Raw genomic sequence first — 16,267 nt, forward strand, 5'->3', positions numbered from 1 at the left:
TTGAACTGTGCTTGCAATCTATGAAATTGTCCTCATCATAAACCATTAATTATCATCATCACCACCACCATCATCATCATCACCACCACCACCGTCATCATCATCATTGTAAACTCTTTATTAATTATCATTCTCATTGTCGTCTTCCCGTGGTCATCCCAGGGCAAGGTTTGCCTACCAGAAGCTGCAGGAGAAGAGCGACCACGAGTCCGGCTGGTACCTGCTGCGGCAGAGCTCCTCCGCCTACCGGGAGTTCCGGCTCGACTTCCTCGGCCAGGACGAGACGCCAGAAACCCTGCGCATTGTCCAGTCGGCAGAGGACGGCACCTTCCGGTTGGCCCAGGGGGAGGGCCAGGCATTTCCCAGTCTCGCCAAGCTCGTCAACGACGGAGTCAAGCCCATGCTCTCTCTCGAGCTCGGCTACTGCGTGCCTCCGTCGGAATACGGTGAGTTCCGTTGCGTTCAACAAGAACAACTGGCAAGTTTTTAACGGGAAACATTCTGTGCCTCGTGGGGGGGTCCAAAAACGTTGCGAAGCCGCCGATTATCTCGATGCTGATTGCCTGAGCCAGGTACGACGCCATGTATGACATCACACACAAGCTCAACGCTGATTGGATGATTTCTTTTTACAGCGAAGCTTTTTATGGCTAGGGTTCCGTGGATTTTACGTGTGCATCAACAAAAATTTGGGTCCTGAATATAATGCAGAATCGCTTCATTCTATGCAAAAGGTTATATGTTTCTTAAATATGCAGGGGTGGTCCAGTTGTGCCATTTGTGCCATTTTGATAAATTCCCCCTTGCCTGCGCCTTGCTGTGCCCAATGAGAAAAATTGCGCCAAAGCGAACAAATCTGCGAACAATTGGCTTTTGGAAGACTTTTCGTTTTCGTCTGGCAAGTGTGTGAATCCAGTGTGGTTTGGCCATCACAGTCGAATCCAGGTTTCCGGCTTCGCAGCATTGTTTCACAGGTTTCGCACCAATTTAACCGACATTCCTAACACAGCATAGTTTTAACAGTTTTGGTTGCATTCGAAGCACACTACTGAAGATTAGCAAGCACAAGCAATATTTTTTTTCTGCTCGCTCATGTTAATTAGCGTGACATTGCTTTATAGGAATGTGCGCACACATGGTTCCCATTTCGTTAGCAGGCTCGGTCGGGACTGCTTGGTTACAAATTGTTGCCTTTTTTCACGTCAAATGATGTGAATCCTTGACCGTACTACTCGTTAAAATGTCTATACGTTAGGGAAAACTCAGAATATTTTATCGATTATTTGCTCGTTTTACGTGATAAGACTTTGTATAGTGCTAATTCACCTCTCTATCTAGAGCAGGGCTCTTGAAACACCGCAGGCTGCTATGCGATTGCAACTGATGCCCCAAGGTGAAACTGCAAGCAACAGCATCGAACTAGACACGCACAATGACGAAGACCCATGCACATTAGCCAGGACGAACGCGCCGAACGATCCAAGCAAGCATCACCGAAGTAGCCAGATACCGGAACACTTTACATGCAACACAACTGCCCAGCAGTTTTTTTAATGTAGTAGAATGTGTTCTAGGGCCGATTTCTAAACCTAAAGCGCCACGAAATGTCGCAACAAAAATATGATAAAACAGCCGGTTGTTTCCCCGGCGGGTGTCGAACCTTCGGCCCGTACCGTCCATCCATTCATTCGAGCTTGACCGTTGGACCTTTTTCTCCTTCCAGACAAGACGCAGCTGCTCCTGTGTCGTGCTCCCGGCACGGTCGCGGAGAACGTGGCTCCCGCACGCGAGCCCAGGGAATGCATCCACTCGAGGTCACTGGCTTTCTCCGAGAACCGCAAGGACGAACTGCACGGGAGGTTCACGGTGGTGCGCAGGGCTTTCCTTTGCAAGGCCAAAAACCAGCACCGAGAGGTTGCCGTGAAGTCTCTGAAGCCTCATCTCGAAGACAGCCACCTCAAGGCGAGTGCAGTCAGGCCCTTTCGCCGTCTGCAACTCTGCGTTCTGAGTCCTCTTAACGTGTTTTCCACGTTTTCGGGCATCGTCGCAAGCTTTAAGGTAGAATGCTTTTATGGAACATTTTCCTTAGTCTAGAACGTGATGAAAAGGTGGTGCGGAAACCCGACGACACGGTCTTTAACCAAAAGCGCTGGGTCACGTGACGTCACTTTTATGCGCGCGCTGGATTGATCATTGTTGAAATGGGTGGACTTGACAAGCGTCTTTATTTTTCGACTACGAAACAGCTTCTGCAGTGTACGGCAGCTTGGCGTGCCTTTTGTCAGGGTTGCTGGTGAGAAAACCAGAAACGGAGCATAAAAGTCAAGATGTCGTGTGACACCACTACATGGCATCGTGATGTCACGTGAAACGCCGATGGTGTTACATGACTACCGTTTGCCAAATTTAGCAGGAAAACTATGCTTGTTGCCGTACAACAGCTCCTCAGTTTGTATTTTGCTTATTTCTAACTTTATATGTTTGCAATTTTGTTCCGTGGATTTCTTTTGTTTTGTTAATGAAAATGTTCCTCAAGTGACCTATTATTTCTCAAATACAGCAAGTTCCGCTTTATTGTCACACATGATCGAAGAAATGAGAGGGGGAAAGCCCTCACTGGCAATCTTTCGATTGGTCGGGTTCATGCAGAAGAAAGTGGTAGTTCAGGTTGTACGTCAAACCTCTTCTGCACATCAAGCCTCCGTAATGCCTCGTCGAGAGGCATTTCACAATGGATGTTCTCGTTTTCGTCACAGGAATTCATGGCGCAGTGCGACCGCATGCTCTTCTGGCAGTGTGAAGCAATGGTGTCTTCGGTGGGGATGGTGCATTCGGGCAGTTTCGGCCTCGTGACCGAGTTCCTGCCTCTGGGTTCACTCGACCTTTACCTGCGGCAGCACAGGCTGCAACTCCAGGCCGTGGACCTCGTCGAGGCTGCCAAGGGGCTCGCTCGTGCCCTCTGGTACCTGGTACGTGGCGCCGGGTACCCCCCGGTACATCTGTCGGGGTCTGAGGTACCGGTTTTGGCCGCCGTGTTCGGTGCCTCCGCGACGACGGAAGCGTCGAGGGACAAGTGTCTGCAACTCTTTGGCGGCCGGCGGTGATTGCACATCGGAAGGGTTCCGCCTAAATGCGAAAACGTGTGCGTCCCGGGAGATGTACCCCGAGAGATGTACCGGGAGGTGTCACTGTCTGTTACGTATATGGGAAACCACTATAACTGTTGTGTTTGCATCGTGTTTCACCATGATGGGGCTATTTACATCCTCAAAGCTGGACTCTTTGTGCATATAACGCACTAAAGATGGTGTCATGATGGAAAAAGAGTGCGAAAATTGTGGGATTTCCCTTGCTGCTACCCGTCTCGGAGAATGACACAGCACACCAGTTCAACAACACATAAACATTTAATGACCGCTATCGCCTGCGCCGCGATCCCAACCGCCGCCGCGCATCCGCTGCGACGGCCTTTTATCAGCGGCGGAGCGCCGCTCGCGTGGCCAGTTGCCCTTGGCCCCCTCTGGGTCAAGATGACCACTCGTGATTGTCGGAGGGGCAGCCTGGGCCAACCGCTTAGAATCGCCAGGTTGCCCACAAAATACAAGGACAAAGAGGAGAGAACACACAGGACAAGATGCTGTGTGTTCTCTTTTCTTTGTTTTAGTATTTTTGCGCTGCTTTTTCATCATGAATACATTTCAACTAGCCCAACTGTCTGTTTTGGAGATGGTTGCTTCGCTAATCGGATGACCTGGCTTTTCCGATTGAGACTTTTAACTCTTCTCGGAATTCCATTAAGGGACGACATGGCTTTTGGCAAAAACTTTCTTATTTCTTGTGATGGATTTTCGTGGAAATTGGCACCAATACTCCAAATGCTCTTGTAAAATATCTACCAAAATATCAGCTTGATATCTCAAGAACTCTTTATTACCACAATTTTTTCTTGTTTGAACCTGGTGGAGAGCCTGTAGGGCTTATAAATAAAATAAAATAAAACACTTCTTGAACTTTGTGGGCAGTTACAGATGGGGGTGTACCACAGGTGAAGACATTCTTTACTTTTTTCTTTACCTAACATAAAAACCTTGTTTTTGTTTTTTGTCACCTGGTTGCAAAATGCACATCCGGTATGCAAACATATAACTACATAAATTAAAAAAGTCATTAACTTGAAAAAATAAGAATGTCATACCCTGCACCTTAGTTCAAGTATCACAATGAAACAAACAGAATAAAAACAGACAAAATGGTTGCTAAGAAACCTGCTTTACAAGCTGAACAGAATAGTAAAAAGAGAGTTCTGAGAAAACAATGCCTAAAGATTTTGGCTGTTTTTAACGCACTAAAAGGCACCGGGGTTGTAGTCTTTGGTGTCCCTTTCAGCATGGTGTCACTTGGCCCTCTGACCCTTAGCCTGATGTGCTTTAGATGCCTTCTTCATGCGCATAGCATCTTTTTCTGCTGACTTGCGCAGTACATGGTGCCCAGGCCTGGTGCCAAGGGAGGAGCAAAACTCCACGTAGGCGTGAAAAGTGCCGCAGTTGTACTTGCAAATGACCTCTCTGACTGCTGTCTCTGCAGCAATCAAAGATGCATTCTCATCCTTGGGAAGCACTGACCATATTACGGAGTGTAGACTCTCGGCAGCGTTTTGCGTCTTCTTCCCCTGCACCGGTCGAGAAGATGAGGCTCGGACAAGCGCTGGTGTACAGGCAGAAGGACATCTGCAACATGACTTGCCAAATGGTATTTGTAATGTGGCTGAGGCTCACTCTTGGCTTCTGAGACTCTATGTTTACACAAGCTTGCAGGGCCAGTGGGCACAGCTAATGGTGGGGTTCTTCATCAGTCGAGCTGATGTGATAATAGGTTGTCATGACGGCTCTCCGCATTTCGTAAGCCTCGGAGGGATCTCTCAAAGCCATGCCGTAATAGCTCGATCGTCAACTTTTTGATGAGGTTCTGTGTCAGACCACCCTTTCCTCCAAGGGGCTGGCCTTTCTTGCCCTTGGTGACTAGGGAACGTAGGGCTGACCCCATCCTTTTTTTGACATGGTTCACAGACTCTTCCTTTGTGATTTCAATGAAATGATAGGCCTTGTCATCGGAAAGTGCCAGAAACGTTAGGCTGTCGCCATCACAAACAGTGTTTCTGTATCGCAGGTCGTTTTTCGCAACGGAATTTCCAAACAGCAACAATGCTGCCTCAACCTCCATGTGGCCGGAGTTCACTTTGGTGTTCTTTTGACATTCTGATTCATGGGATTTTTTCCCTTCGCTGTATTTCTTGTCACCCTCTTTCGGGCCCACGAAGCAACCGTGGCATCGGTTGGATAAAACAACAGAGTCGATCACCAGGCCAGTGTAGAACTCGATCACAGTGCCGACACCAATGTGGGACGTGTGGCCACCCGTCATCCAAGTGCCATCATAGACTACAGTTACATTTTTAGAGCGAAGTTGTTTGTGGCTAGGGTTTCTCGGGTCCTGAATTTGATTCTGAATCACATCATTTTATGCAAAAGCTTTACGTCTCATCAATTGGATGTACATTTTCAGTAGATTAGTTATTAATGGGCACCATTTTCAAGATCAGGAGACCGTTGGGTAGATAATAAAGGTTTCTGAAAGATTTGCCACTGTGCGACCCGCGTCGGCCACGTCTACACTAGACGTAGACGTGGCTGACGGGGATGAGCTTTCATCCGATGGCAAAGCTCCATAAAGTACCTTTAATTTGGAGCTTGAGACTGCCGAAATGTCGTGAAAGCGGACCCGCCAAAAGGAAACCAAGTGGAAGGAAGGCAACAACTTTTTGCCTACCATATTTTCACTCCATGCTTCTCATTCTCAATCTGGACAGCTTTCTAGCACTCCCACTGGATAATAAAACAAAACAAAAAACCTGCGCATTGACTCCTTCTTTGTATTATCCTTTTGAAAATCGAAAGCAGCCACTGGGGCGTGTCTTTAAAACAAAAAGAGAAATTCAATAGTAGTATATTATTGATTTTTTTTAAAAATTAAAATTTTGGAATTTTCACAGCCCTTTGATAACTGGGAGTAAAAAGGGCTGACGGCTGTACCAAAACTCTCTGCTTCTAGAAATATTTATGGTATTGGAGGAGAATTACACATATGACGAGGGATTCTCCTTTAACACCGTAATTTTACCAGCTTGCTCCATTTCCACTAGAAACATTTATGAATCTTTGTGGATATTTTTTATTTATTTATACTATGGACATTTTACGGTGCCCCCGAAAAGCTGGCTGGTAATGCACAAGGACATAAGAGAAGTTGAAAACTCGGTCATACAAGAAGGTGGGCTGCTCCTAGAGATGATACCCTTTGAATGTACCGTGCCGTTCGATTCGGAGCTACTCAATACGAGTTTTCACGCTTTAAGACAGGCCTCGATTCTTTCACACTCGCCCTCGCTCAGGCTAACGAGTGTTGCTCATTCCTTTTATTTTTCCAAACAGGAGGAACAGGGTTGCGTGCACGGAAAAGTACGCTGCCACAACATCCTTGTCTCGCAGCACGAGGCCAACGCCTTCTACGTCAAGCTTTCCGACCCCGGGCTGCTCATTTACGGAGAGGGGGAGTGAGTTCCGGCTTTCATCTAACTCTTAAACCAAACTTCCAAAAAATGTTGTTTAAAGAGCGAAGACCAGTTCGCGCTTTCCAATTTTTCCCTGCTTCCTCCTCTTCCCCCTTCTACCCTGTCCACTGTTGCCTGTTTCCTCCTCCTTCATGGTGAGGAGGGTCTTCTGCCTTGCAGAATCTTGAGTTTGGCCGTCGGCCTTTAAGTGCACACAAAAGATGTGTGTCACACAAAATAAACTCCTCTGTTTAAAAAAAAAGAAGGGAACATTAATACAGTATTTACACTGCGAGAAAATACCGAAATGACTTTCGCCACCCAGGTATTACGCCAAACATTGTTTTTCTTTATATCGGAAAAACATTTGTTTTCTGACAGGCTCATAAAAGATTTTTTTTTTGGGGACAGTTCGGTGTCTCGGTAACTTTGGCTTTAAAAGCGTTCCGAGCTCGGTGACCTGGAACCTTGACTGGTGCTTTGCCTGTTGGGCGAAATTTGATCCTGTCTTAACTTTTGAAGCTTCTATTTGTGTCTGTATTCGTACGATTCTCCAGCCGACATTTCACTAAGTAAATTGGCTGTGACCCTTGGGCTTTTAGGGCATGTTCTTTTTACAGCGGAGCTGTTAAGGCTTAGGTTTCCCAGGATCGTGTCCGGCTATGTCGACACAAACCTACTTGGACAGCTACCGCCATCTATAAGCGACGGCGGCAAGCACACAACCAGCATGGTTTCCGCTGTCGCTCGTAGATGGCGGCAACCTTTCCAGCTACAATAGAAGAATGGATAGTTGGGTGCGTTGGTGGGAATTCGTCGTAGGAAGCAGCGCGAAAAACGGACGACAACGAAGAAGCACACAGTGTATCGAGTGCAGCTCCGCTGTTCTTCCTTCTTCACGAGAGTGGAAAGGCTGAACGTTTATTTCTTTCTGCTAGCCTTTTTTTTTAATTTTTTTATTTGAGTAGTAATATAGTAAAATTGGGGTTATAGTAAAGTTGTATGTTTGTAATGCTGCTATGTGCGTTTAAGGCACTGATACAATTATAACACTGATATTGTGTTTATTTTTTTTTTTTTTTCTAGAAAGAAACTGATGGAGAGGTTTTCCTGTATAGTTTTAATTAGTTTTAGGGTTGCCAGCCATTATGAAAACAATTCTCTGGAAATAGGTGCTAAAGAATATAAACTGAGAAACAGTCAATGAAGGTGATTAATCATTGAGCTCAGTATTCAGTGGCCGGACATTAAAAACTATCGCAATTTTTGTTTTGCGAATTTGGTTGACAAATTGTAAATCATAAGTTTTTTTTGTGTCTTTGTTTGGCAGACTGAACTACGATGGATTGTTTTTGCGACTTTGGCTAACAAACTACTAGGCAGACTGACCCTTTTCTAGAAATGATTAACAAGCTGTAAGCATTGTTGCCTTTTTTTATTTTTTACACTTGCATTTTTTTATGTTTTTTTTTTCGAGGTTGTGAGGTTTGCGAACCCCTCTCCTATCAAAGGGGGGATCTGTGGCTGAGAGTGCTTATGCACCACGGCTCAAAGCGTGTGGAATGAAAGCTTGTGGGATCCTGGGTTCGAACCCCACCCCTGTTCGTTTCGATCTGGATGAGCATCGTACCAGTGTGCAGCCGTGTGTTACTACTGCCTAGTGCACGTTAAAGACCTGCACTGGCAAAATTTTTAATCTACCGCATAAACCAATGTCACCGTACCTTCAAGGCAGGCCGACCTTACGCTTTCTGAACACAAACGTCAAATTTGGGTTTTCTATCGAGTACTTGGCTCCTTCGCATTGCTGGAAAGGATATAACCTTTCTCTTTTTTTATTCACTCTCCAGTTCTTTTTGATGTCTTCACCTGCACCTTTTTTCATCATTCAGAAGTTTGGCTGCAACCCATGTTGATGCCGAGTCTCTTTGGCTTGTTGTCCGAACTCCGCAGTGTCCACTGGATTCCACCGGAATTCTACCACAGCTTCAGCCTTGCCAGGTCGTCGGTCAAGGCGGACATTTGGGCCTTTGGCACCACGCTCTGGGAGATCTTCACGTTCGGAGAGTCACCCATGGCTGGGCTTACAAACTCTGAGGTGCGTGCTGTTGGAGGTGTGTTCTGGTGAAGGGAACCCTGTGTGCTCTTGATTTTCTTGTCCTTGTGTAAATGCCACAGTTTGAGTGAAGAATTCGAAGAAAGAGGCAATGTGAGAGGTGTTGGAGGGCAGAAAATCATGTTTAGTGGTATTAGTTAACTGATATTAATTGGCTTCTTGCATCCCAGTGAGTTGCTGTTAAATCCAACCTAGGGGTTGCCATTTACTATCATGCAAGATGCTTTTGAACTTTGAACTCTATTGAACGTATTAGTGTTGAGGGCACCAGACAAAGCTTGTGTCATTTGAATTGCTTGGGAATTTTGATGATGATATTATTAAAAAGTGTCTGGTCTAGGTATTCTTTTAATTTTCTTGGCGTGTTAGAAATAAAGTCTTGATTAGGCTATTTCTAAAAAGGTATTCAAGGGTAACAATGTTTTGAAGTATAGAGAGAAAATTTTTTGGTTCATTAGTTTGGCCATCTGGATGTTGCTCAAGTGTGATCATCTAAAAAGTTATTTAATTTATATATACATTGTGATGGTTTGAAGCTGAGCTTGTTGGTTCATTGCTATATATAGTGCCAGCGGAACATAAAGGAGGGATTAGAGAGCGACAGAAAAGGTATTTGTTTCCGAAGTTTGACTTGGGGGGGGGGGGGAACTCGAAAACTAGAAACACATCATAGATTGCCATCACTGTAGTACTTAGTCACTAACATGGCTTTTTGGTGTTTTTTTTTTTTTCTAGACGATTTATAGGGTATGAAAGCATGTATATGCTTTCATGTTTTAGCCTATATGCATGTTTGCACATTTACACATTTTTATTCAGGCCCTGAAAAAGTACAGGGAAGGGGAGCGCTTGCGGATACCTGCGGATCTTCACGAAGGGATCCGCACCCTGCTGGCGGAATGCTGGTTCGTGGATCCCGATAACCGTCCCCAGCCTCAAACAATCATGCGCGACATCAACCAGATTTTCTACGAAGGTAGGATTCCTGTGTTGGCGACATGGAAATTGGTTTGTTGTTATGTTTTCCGTAGAGCACTATACAGCTCCTTCGGAGCAGAGTACCGCAATTTAGAACGCCGTCTCTCGGTGACTAGCGGCGAACGCCTGGGGGTTCCAACTCCGGCCACAAATGCATGGGGAACGGGAAAAAATCGCTGCTTCCTGATTATTTTGGGGATCTATGGAACGACAATAGTTTTTGATTTAATAAGGGAATAGTTTACAATAATTTGCGCTAAGTTGTGCGCCATGAAATAACTTAATTTGTTTTTAAAAATTGCCTGAGCAGCATCATGCAGCAGACGACGCGGCGACGTCACACCGTTCACGTGACCCGCTCCGGCCAATCCATAAAGTCCATCTCCGCTGCGTAAAACAATCATCTGCTTCAAACACCATTGCTTTGAAAATTACATTCGCAAAATTTTCACACGCGTCCAATATTATTAAAACTTTGATAAAGTGTTTAGTGCTTTACCAACTTTACGACAAACTAGGTCCGAAAAGTGTGAACTTGGTGTTTATTTTTTAATCAGCCATGTTGAGTCGATCTCCATGTATTCTCCCATAGGGCGGGCCGCCTGCTGGAACCCTGAGTACCATGTGACTTGCGCCGAGCTGCTCTGTCGGCCATGTTGTCGGCAATGCACGCGGATCAAAGGATTGCGCTACTCTGCTCCGAAGGAGCTATATAGTGCTCTAGTTTTCCCAAGCCTGAAAGGATCCTCCTGGAAACATTGAAGTGGCAGCCAACGTTGCACTAAGAGACTCAGCTTCTTTAAGGCCTGACCATAAGTTTCCTCAGACCCTGAAGCTTCTTGAGGGCCTGAAGTTCCTTGAGGGCATGACGCATATTCAAGCTATGGAGAAACTTCGTGCTCTAGGAAAACTTTATGCTCTGAAGAAACTTTGGGCTTTGAAAAAAACTTCAGGCACTTAAGACACTTGAGGTCCTGATGAAGCTTCAGAGCCTTCAGGGCCTGAAACTTCTTCAAGGGCATTAGGAAATTTCAGGGCTGAAGGAGCTAAGTCTCTTAGCGAAACATTGGCTGTCAGTCTGAGGCTTTCAGACATGTTTCTTCAAGGTTCTTTTCTAGCAGGTTCACTTCCTCTCTGCTGTGTCTACGATGTCTCACAAATGGTTTCAGCATAAGATCGCTCGAGTGTGGTTTCTAAACACTTCACATTATTTGTGTATTGTGCCTAGATATTTAATCCCGAGAAAATAAAAAGGAGAGACTTAAGAACACATAGTAGGGGAGAAAAACAAAAAGAATGCTTTGTCTTGGGCCTTTTTTAAGACAAGCAGATGCCGGTTCACTTGCCTCTAAGTACCATTCAAATGTTTAGATTTTCTCTAACTAATATTTAACTATTTACTGTGTGTCCTAAACAAGATATCTGCCATGATTTTTTTATTGTTTGTTTTATTTCTTCCTACTGTTAGTCCTTTGGGGTTGTTACAGGAGTGTATAAGCACACACGAAAATAAAAAACGAGACTTCCTAATGCGCTACATAATAAACAAAAGACAACCTGCAGTGAAAGCACACGAGTATAAAACAAAACGATGCGGTAAATACACATAAGGAAAAAAAGACACGTGCTATATAAAGATGACATACCAAACTTGAACTGCAGGAGTAAAGCCTTCTCTACAGGGCGGTTGCCAATGCACATAAATAATAAATCGTAATTTCGATATACAGTTGGCTGAAGCACTTTTGAAACATCTATACTGACACTGTTTACCATTTCTTGAGGTAGAGAGCTCCAATCTACTATTGTTTTTGCAAAGTATCGTTGCTTGCTTTTCCTAATATAATTTGGCTGGAATGGTTGCTTCTTAGGGGCCCAGATAACAGGAGTGTCATGTAGCAGTCCGAGTTGATATTACAGATGTCATTCTTGAGCACAAAGAGAAATATTGAACGTGCAATCTACAGGCCACGTTAGTTATTTTCGATCGGTGGCCGAGCACGTTGATGCATCGCAGCTTGGAGCGTGTGGAGCGGAAGATTGCGCTGCAGAACCATGAGGATTTTGGGTTTAACCCCCATTCCCCTGCCTGTTTCCATCTGGATGAGCATTGTACCAGCGTGCGGTCGTGTATCACTACTGCGTGGTGCACGTTAAAGACCCCAGGCTAGCGGTTCTACTCCACCGGCTAAATTTCTCATAAACAGCTGAGACGCCAGACGCCCATGGGGGCTGACTAACTTCCGGCTGTATAAGCATGCTCACAACACATTATTATTATTATTATTATTATTAATATTATTATTAGCAGTAGCAGTAGTAGTAGTAGTAGTATTCAAATTTAAATTTTGTTTGTTTTGTTATTGAGTTTTAGCTAGTTTCATAACCCACATGGTTTCACTAGTTTCTTAACAAATTCCGTAATCCACTGTCGTACGTCGACGTCATAGAGCAGGCATCGACGTCTTGAAATGTGTACTAATCCTTTTTTGTGCATACTGCGCACTTACTTAGCCGAGTCGTCAGCGGGCTGGTCTCGCACGCAGGTCGCTCGGGTTCGATTCCCGGCACTGTGTGCGCTTTTGCCTTTCTTTACAAAACTAGAAAGGCAAATTCATTATTATATTTCTTCTTTTATCTTTTGCAGTGTACAACTCGAGACGCAGCCATTCCTATGCGTCGGTCTACCCGCAAGCTCCCCTCGGCGTCGCCCGCAACGCCCGCCCACCCTCCGGCCCGACCTCTCCTTTCCCGTCTCCGACGGCAGCCGCCGCGGACTCGAACCGCAGGTCCGAAAATGTCGGAGCCGCGTCTGCGGGGGCGTCTCCAAGCCCGGGGAGTGGCGACGCTCTCTCCCTGCGGCGGGGCTTCAAGTGGGCCAAGAACCCGTTCCGGCTGCACACGGCTGAAGTGAGCTACGACAACCTGTCGAGCTGTTCGACGTCGACGACACGTTCGGAGGCCACGCTGCAGACGGACATCGGGACGTGCATCGACGTGGAAAGTCTCATCAGCCTCGAGGAGAGGTGAGTGTGGCACGGCGTTGCCGCTCCGCCGAGCGCTTCTCGAGCGTTTCAAGGCGTCTGCTACACTTGCGACTGCTTACGACTCATCTCAAAGGGGTACAGAAACGTAATTCTGGATCTCATTTGTTTGCTTCAAAATGATGTAAGTAGCAGTAGAACCTCAGAAACATCAATATTTCGTGGAAAAACACAAGGAAACATATTTTAAACTGAAGCAGACGATAACCAAAAACCACCTGGTTTTTGGTTATGAAGCTGCAGTGGGATGTCGTGATGGCGTCGGTCTTAGACGGCGGCGCAATTATATGGGAAGTATGCTCACTAGTACAGATTACCTGGCCCAGAACGTATAATACCGAAGGTTTGGTGAAGAAAGCCAAAGCACAGTTGGCCACCTTGGATTCAGTTTGCGAGCCAATCGCTTCCACTCACCGTTTGACGTCACTGACGTCAGGGGCTGATGAACTGCCTTTTTCGATGTGGCCCGCACTGCTTTCAACGTCGTTCTTGCCAAGAGACGTCGACCTCTCGAAGTGACCCGGGTTTATGTCGCAGAGCTGTGCCGGCATCCGCTGTTGTGCGCGGTAGTTTCTGCGCGACAATGTGAGACTTCGACGATTGTCTCGCCGTCCAACTTAGTTGCCGTCAGTGGACTAAGTGCCCCTGCCTGGACGATCACGTAAGGCTCGTTAGACGAGACTGACGAAAGCCATGCTGATCACTTTTTTATTCGTTTAGTGTTCGCCATTGAGGCAAGTCACGTTGCAAAATCGTGGCATTGCGGGCGTTTTTTTGTGGTAGTTTTTGTGCGACGATGTGAGAATCGTACAGTCGTGTTTTTTGTGCCTTCTCTTAAAAAATCGCGTCCCGTCTAGACCAACACAAGCTTCCTTTACGCCGATGCCTTCGTTCGTTCGTTTAGTGGTCGCCCTTGTGACAAGCAATGCCGTAAAATCGTCGCGGTGTACACGCTTCCTCGCGGTGGCATGACAATGCTGTGGTCACACCACTATCGATGCCCGCCGTGCTGCCTCATTAGACTCTGCCTGCTTCCCTGCTTGCTTTAATAAATGAAGCATTTGCCAACTGGTGTGGCGCCTTTAAAGTGATATTTATTTATCCGTGAAGCTGGCACCCTCGCCGAGTCTGGTCGTTGTGATCAGTCGGGGTTAAATCAGGTAAGCAGCAATTGCCTCGTCCTACCAATGCCACACATGATCCTGCCGTCACCTTAGGAAATCTACCAGCGTCTCACCTGGTGCGAGACAGCAGAGGTACACATTGCGACACCATTAGCACGAACACGTCATCGGCGATTTTCGCATTTTACTTCTAAATAATATTAGCGAGCACGAAATTTTATCGCTTACATTATAGAACTAAATCAGCTCTTTCCATAGCAATAATAACTTAAATGAGATCCCTTGGTTTCAGAAAATTTACCGCATCTCCACCTGGTGAATGATGTTGATTGGGGCGAAGCTCTGGTGGTGCTTGTCTGCGTAGACGCTGAGTCGCAGCATGCCGAGTCTTTCGTTCGGTTTCATCCATGTCAGAAAGAGAATGTATGGTACGGAACGTGGTTATATACGCATTTGAGCATTTGACCGCAGCGCCCTCTCATCTATAAATGTTGAGCCAATGCATGCAAAGTTTAACGCGATTGTATGCGCATTTGACCGCAGCGCCCTCTCCTGTATAGAGGTTGAGCGGCTACATGCAACGTTTCATCCATGACATCCCCAGCTCTTGAGTTACTACCACATCTCAGAGCCCCCTACTCGTCCCGCAGTCGTGGCCGAGTGGTTAAGGCGTTGGACTACTTTGTGGAAAAGAAATGTAACTACTTATATTTCGGGTTGCTGATTCAGATGTGTCTAGTGATGTGTCGAAACAATTTTGGGGCAAAATCGGCGGCTCCGAATTTCGCCGGAGCTCCCCTTTAAATTGTTTCACAACTGTGACGGCTTGCGACCTCAATCTTTTTACGAATTGCTGTGGCAATGGGGCGGTTGTAAACGGCTTAAGACCCTGTTGTCATAGCAACCCGTAAAAGGATTAACGTCGCAAGCCATTGCATACGCACTCGGTCGTACTCGTGCAAGTGTGTGGATCGCCCTTTACTCACTAGATAATGCCGCTGTGCTGGCATTCCGTTGCTCTGTTTCTCTTGCTGCATGTGTCTTGTGTTTTGTTTATGTTGCATCATGTAACATCTTACCGCATACGAGGCTGTGACGTCAGCAATAATTAAGGTTCCGTGTTTTCGGTGTATGCGGCAAGCCAGTTTTCTGAAAATTGGTCAGAGCCGACATATCCTCAACTCGAGCTGTCCTCGATTAGGAGAAAGCCGAGCTTCGCTGGGAGAAATCTTTTTGTTTACAGCTTTATTTTATGCTGACTCGGAATGCAGCCCCCATGCAGTCTTGAAGCTTTTAAGAAATCCCCATTTTTTATCTTGTTTTCTTATGTTTTTACAAATATTTGAGTCACCCATATGCATGATCCCTGGAAGTTGGGAAACCCCACGGCCGCCGTGTCCTAGACCGCGATTTCTTGTCCAACCCCGAAGATTGCCAAATTTGCGTGACAAAAATAATACCCGAAGAAACGCCCCCCGAATTTGAAGAAAAATAAACTCCAAAAATGCGAAACCCTAGTCATAATCTTTACAAAGCGCAACTGTGAGATGACGCTAGTGCAGTGTTGTCACTGTGCCAAATGCTCTTGAGCATTTAACGGCACTGTCATATTCTAAATGATGCCACTGCACTGGTATTATCTTGCACTATGCGCCTTGTTGCGGGTGTTGCGGGTTTTTTACATAGCTCGATCAAGATCGTAACACTTCTGTAATAGTCATTGGCAGGTTAGAAGTTCAGGGGAAGCTCCTTTCACTCCTTTCCACTTTAGCGGAGCTGTAACGTCAGAGAGGTTGAATCCTCTCCAGCATTCGCTCTGCTAAAGTGGGAACTCTTCACCTGCCGTTGACTATAGACCATATGGCATCATTCAGTTTTCCAGGTCAGCCGAGCCAAAGTTTTTAAATAGATGGTATGACTGCAACTCAGCAGCTGTACCCCAGGCGGCACGTCTGTGTCTGTATTTTCAGTCCGGAGAACGCCATCTGCTTCGGCAACACTTCGCCGATGACTGAGGTGTCAGCGTCCCCTTGGGTGATTGACAGCCAGCAGCTCGTGAAGGGAAAACCATTGGGCCAGGTAAGGTCCCGCCTCCAGACCTCCACGAGTCCACGCGACGTGCCGAAAAATGCCTCAGTTAAACTTTGAATTTCTTCGCACGAGTTCACTCGTGGCTCGCACGTTGGCATCATTGTCTCGTGCCGTCAGTCTCTTCTCGCAGTCGATGCTACTGTCACCGACGGAGTGAGGATGGCTGGGCGTGTCGTTCGGATGCCTGGTTCAAAAATGTTATAGGCGTGTCAAGTCCCGTGCATCTCATTATTGCCCCACAGCCAATGGGATTGTGGCATTAAGCAACAAAACCTTGAAGAATGATTCACGAAGTAAGACGCATGAG

General features: G+C 46.2%; 1 protein-coding gene across 1 annotated transcript in view; it reads left to right on the forward strand.

Annotated features, from left to right (window-relative positions):
- The window catches only part of LOC8024630 (tyrosine-protein kinase JAK2), a 35,645-nt gene that overhangs the window by 8,260 nt on the left and 11,118 nt on the right, over positions 1 to 16,267 (forward strand). Inside the window, exons 8-15 of the mRNA XM_042288856.1 lie at positions 163 to 446; positions 1,724 to 1,962; positions 2,757 to 2,969; positions 6,489 to 6,610; positions 8,561 to 8,705; positions 9,543 to 9,699; positions 12,349 to 12,727; positions 15,840 to 15,948. Of these exons, the coding sequence (XP_042144790.1) occupies positions 163 to 446; positions 1,724 to 1,962; positions 2,757 to 2,969; positions 6,489 to 6,610; positions 8,561 to 8,705; positions 9,543 to 9,699; positions 12,349 to 12,727; positions 15,840 to 15,948 (1,648 nt within the window). The remainder of the gene's footprint in view (positions 1 to 162; positions 447 to 1,723; positions 1,963 to 2,756; positions 2,970 to 6,488; positions 6,611 to 8,560; positions 8,706 to 9,542; positions 9,700 to 12,348; positions 12,728 to 15,839; positions 15,949 to 16,267) is intronic.

Source organism: Ixodes scapularis, unplaced genomic scaffold (genome assembly GCF_016920785.2).
Source record: "Ixodes scapularis isolate PalLabHiFi unplaced genomic scaffold, ASM1692078v2 PGA_scaffold11__112_contigs__length_91849675, whole genome shotgun sequence".
Classification (NCBI taxonomy): Eukaryota; Metazoa; Arthropoda; class Arachnida; order Ixodida; family Ixodidae; genus Ixodes; species Ixodes scapularis.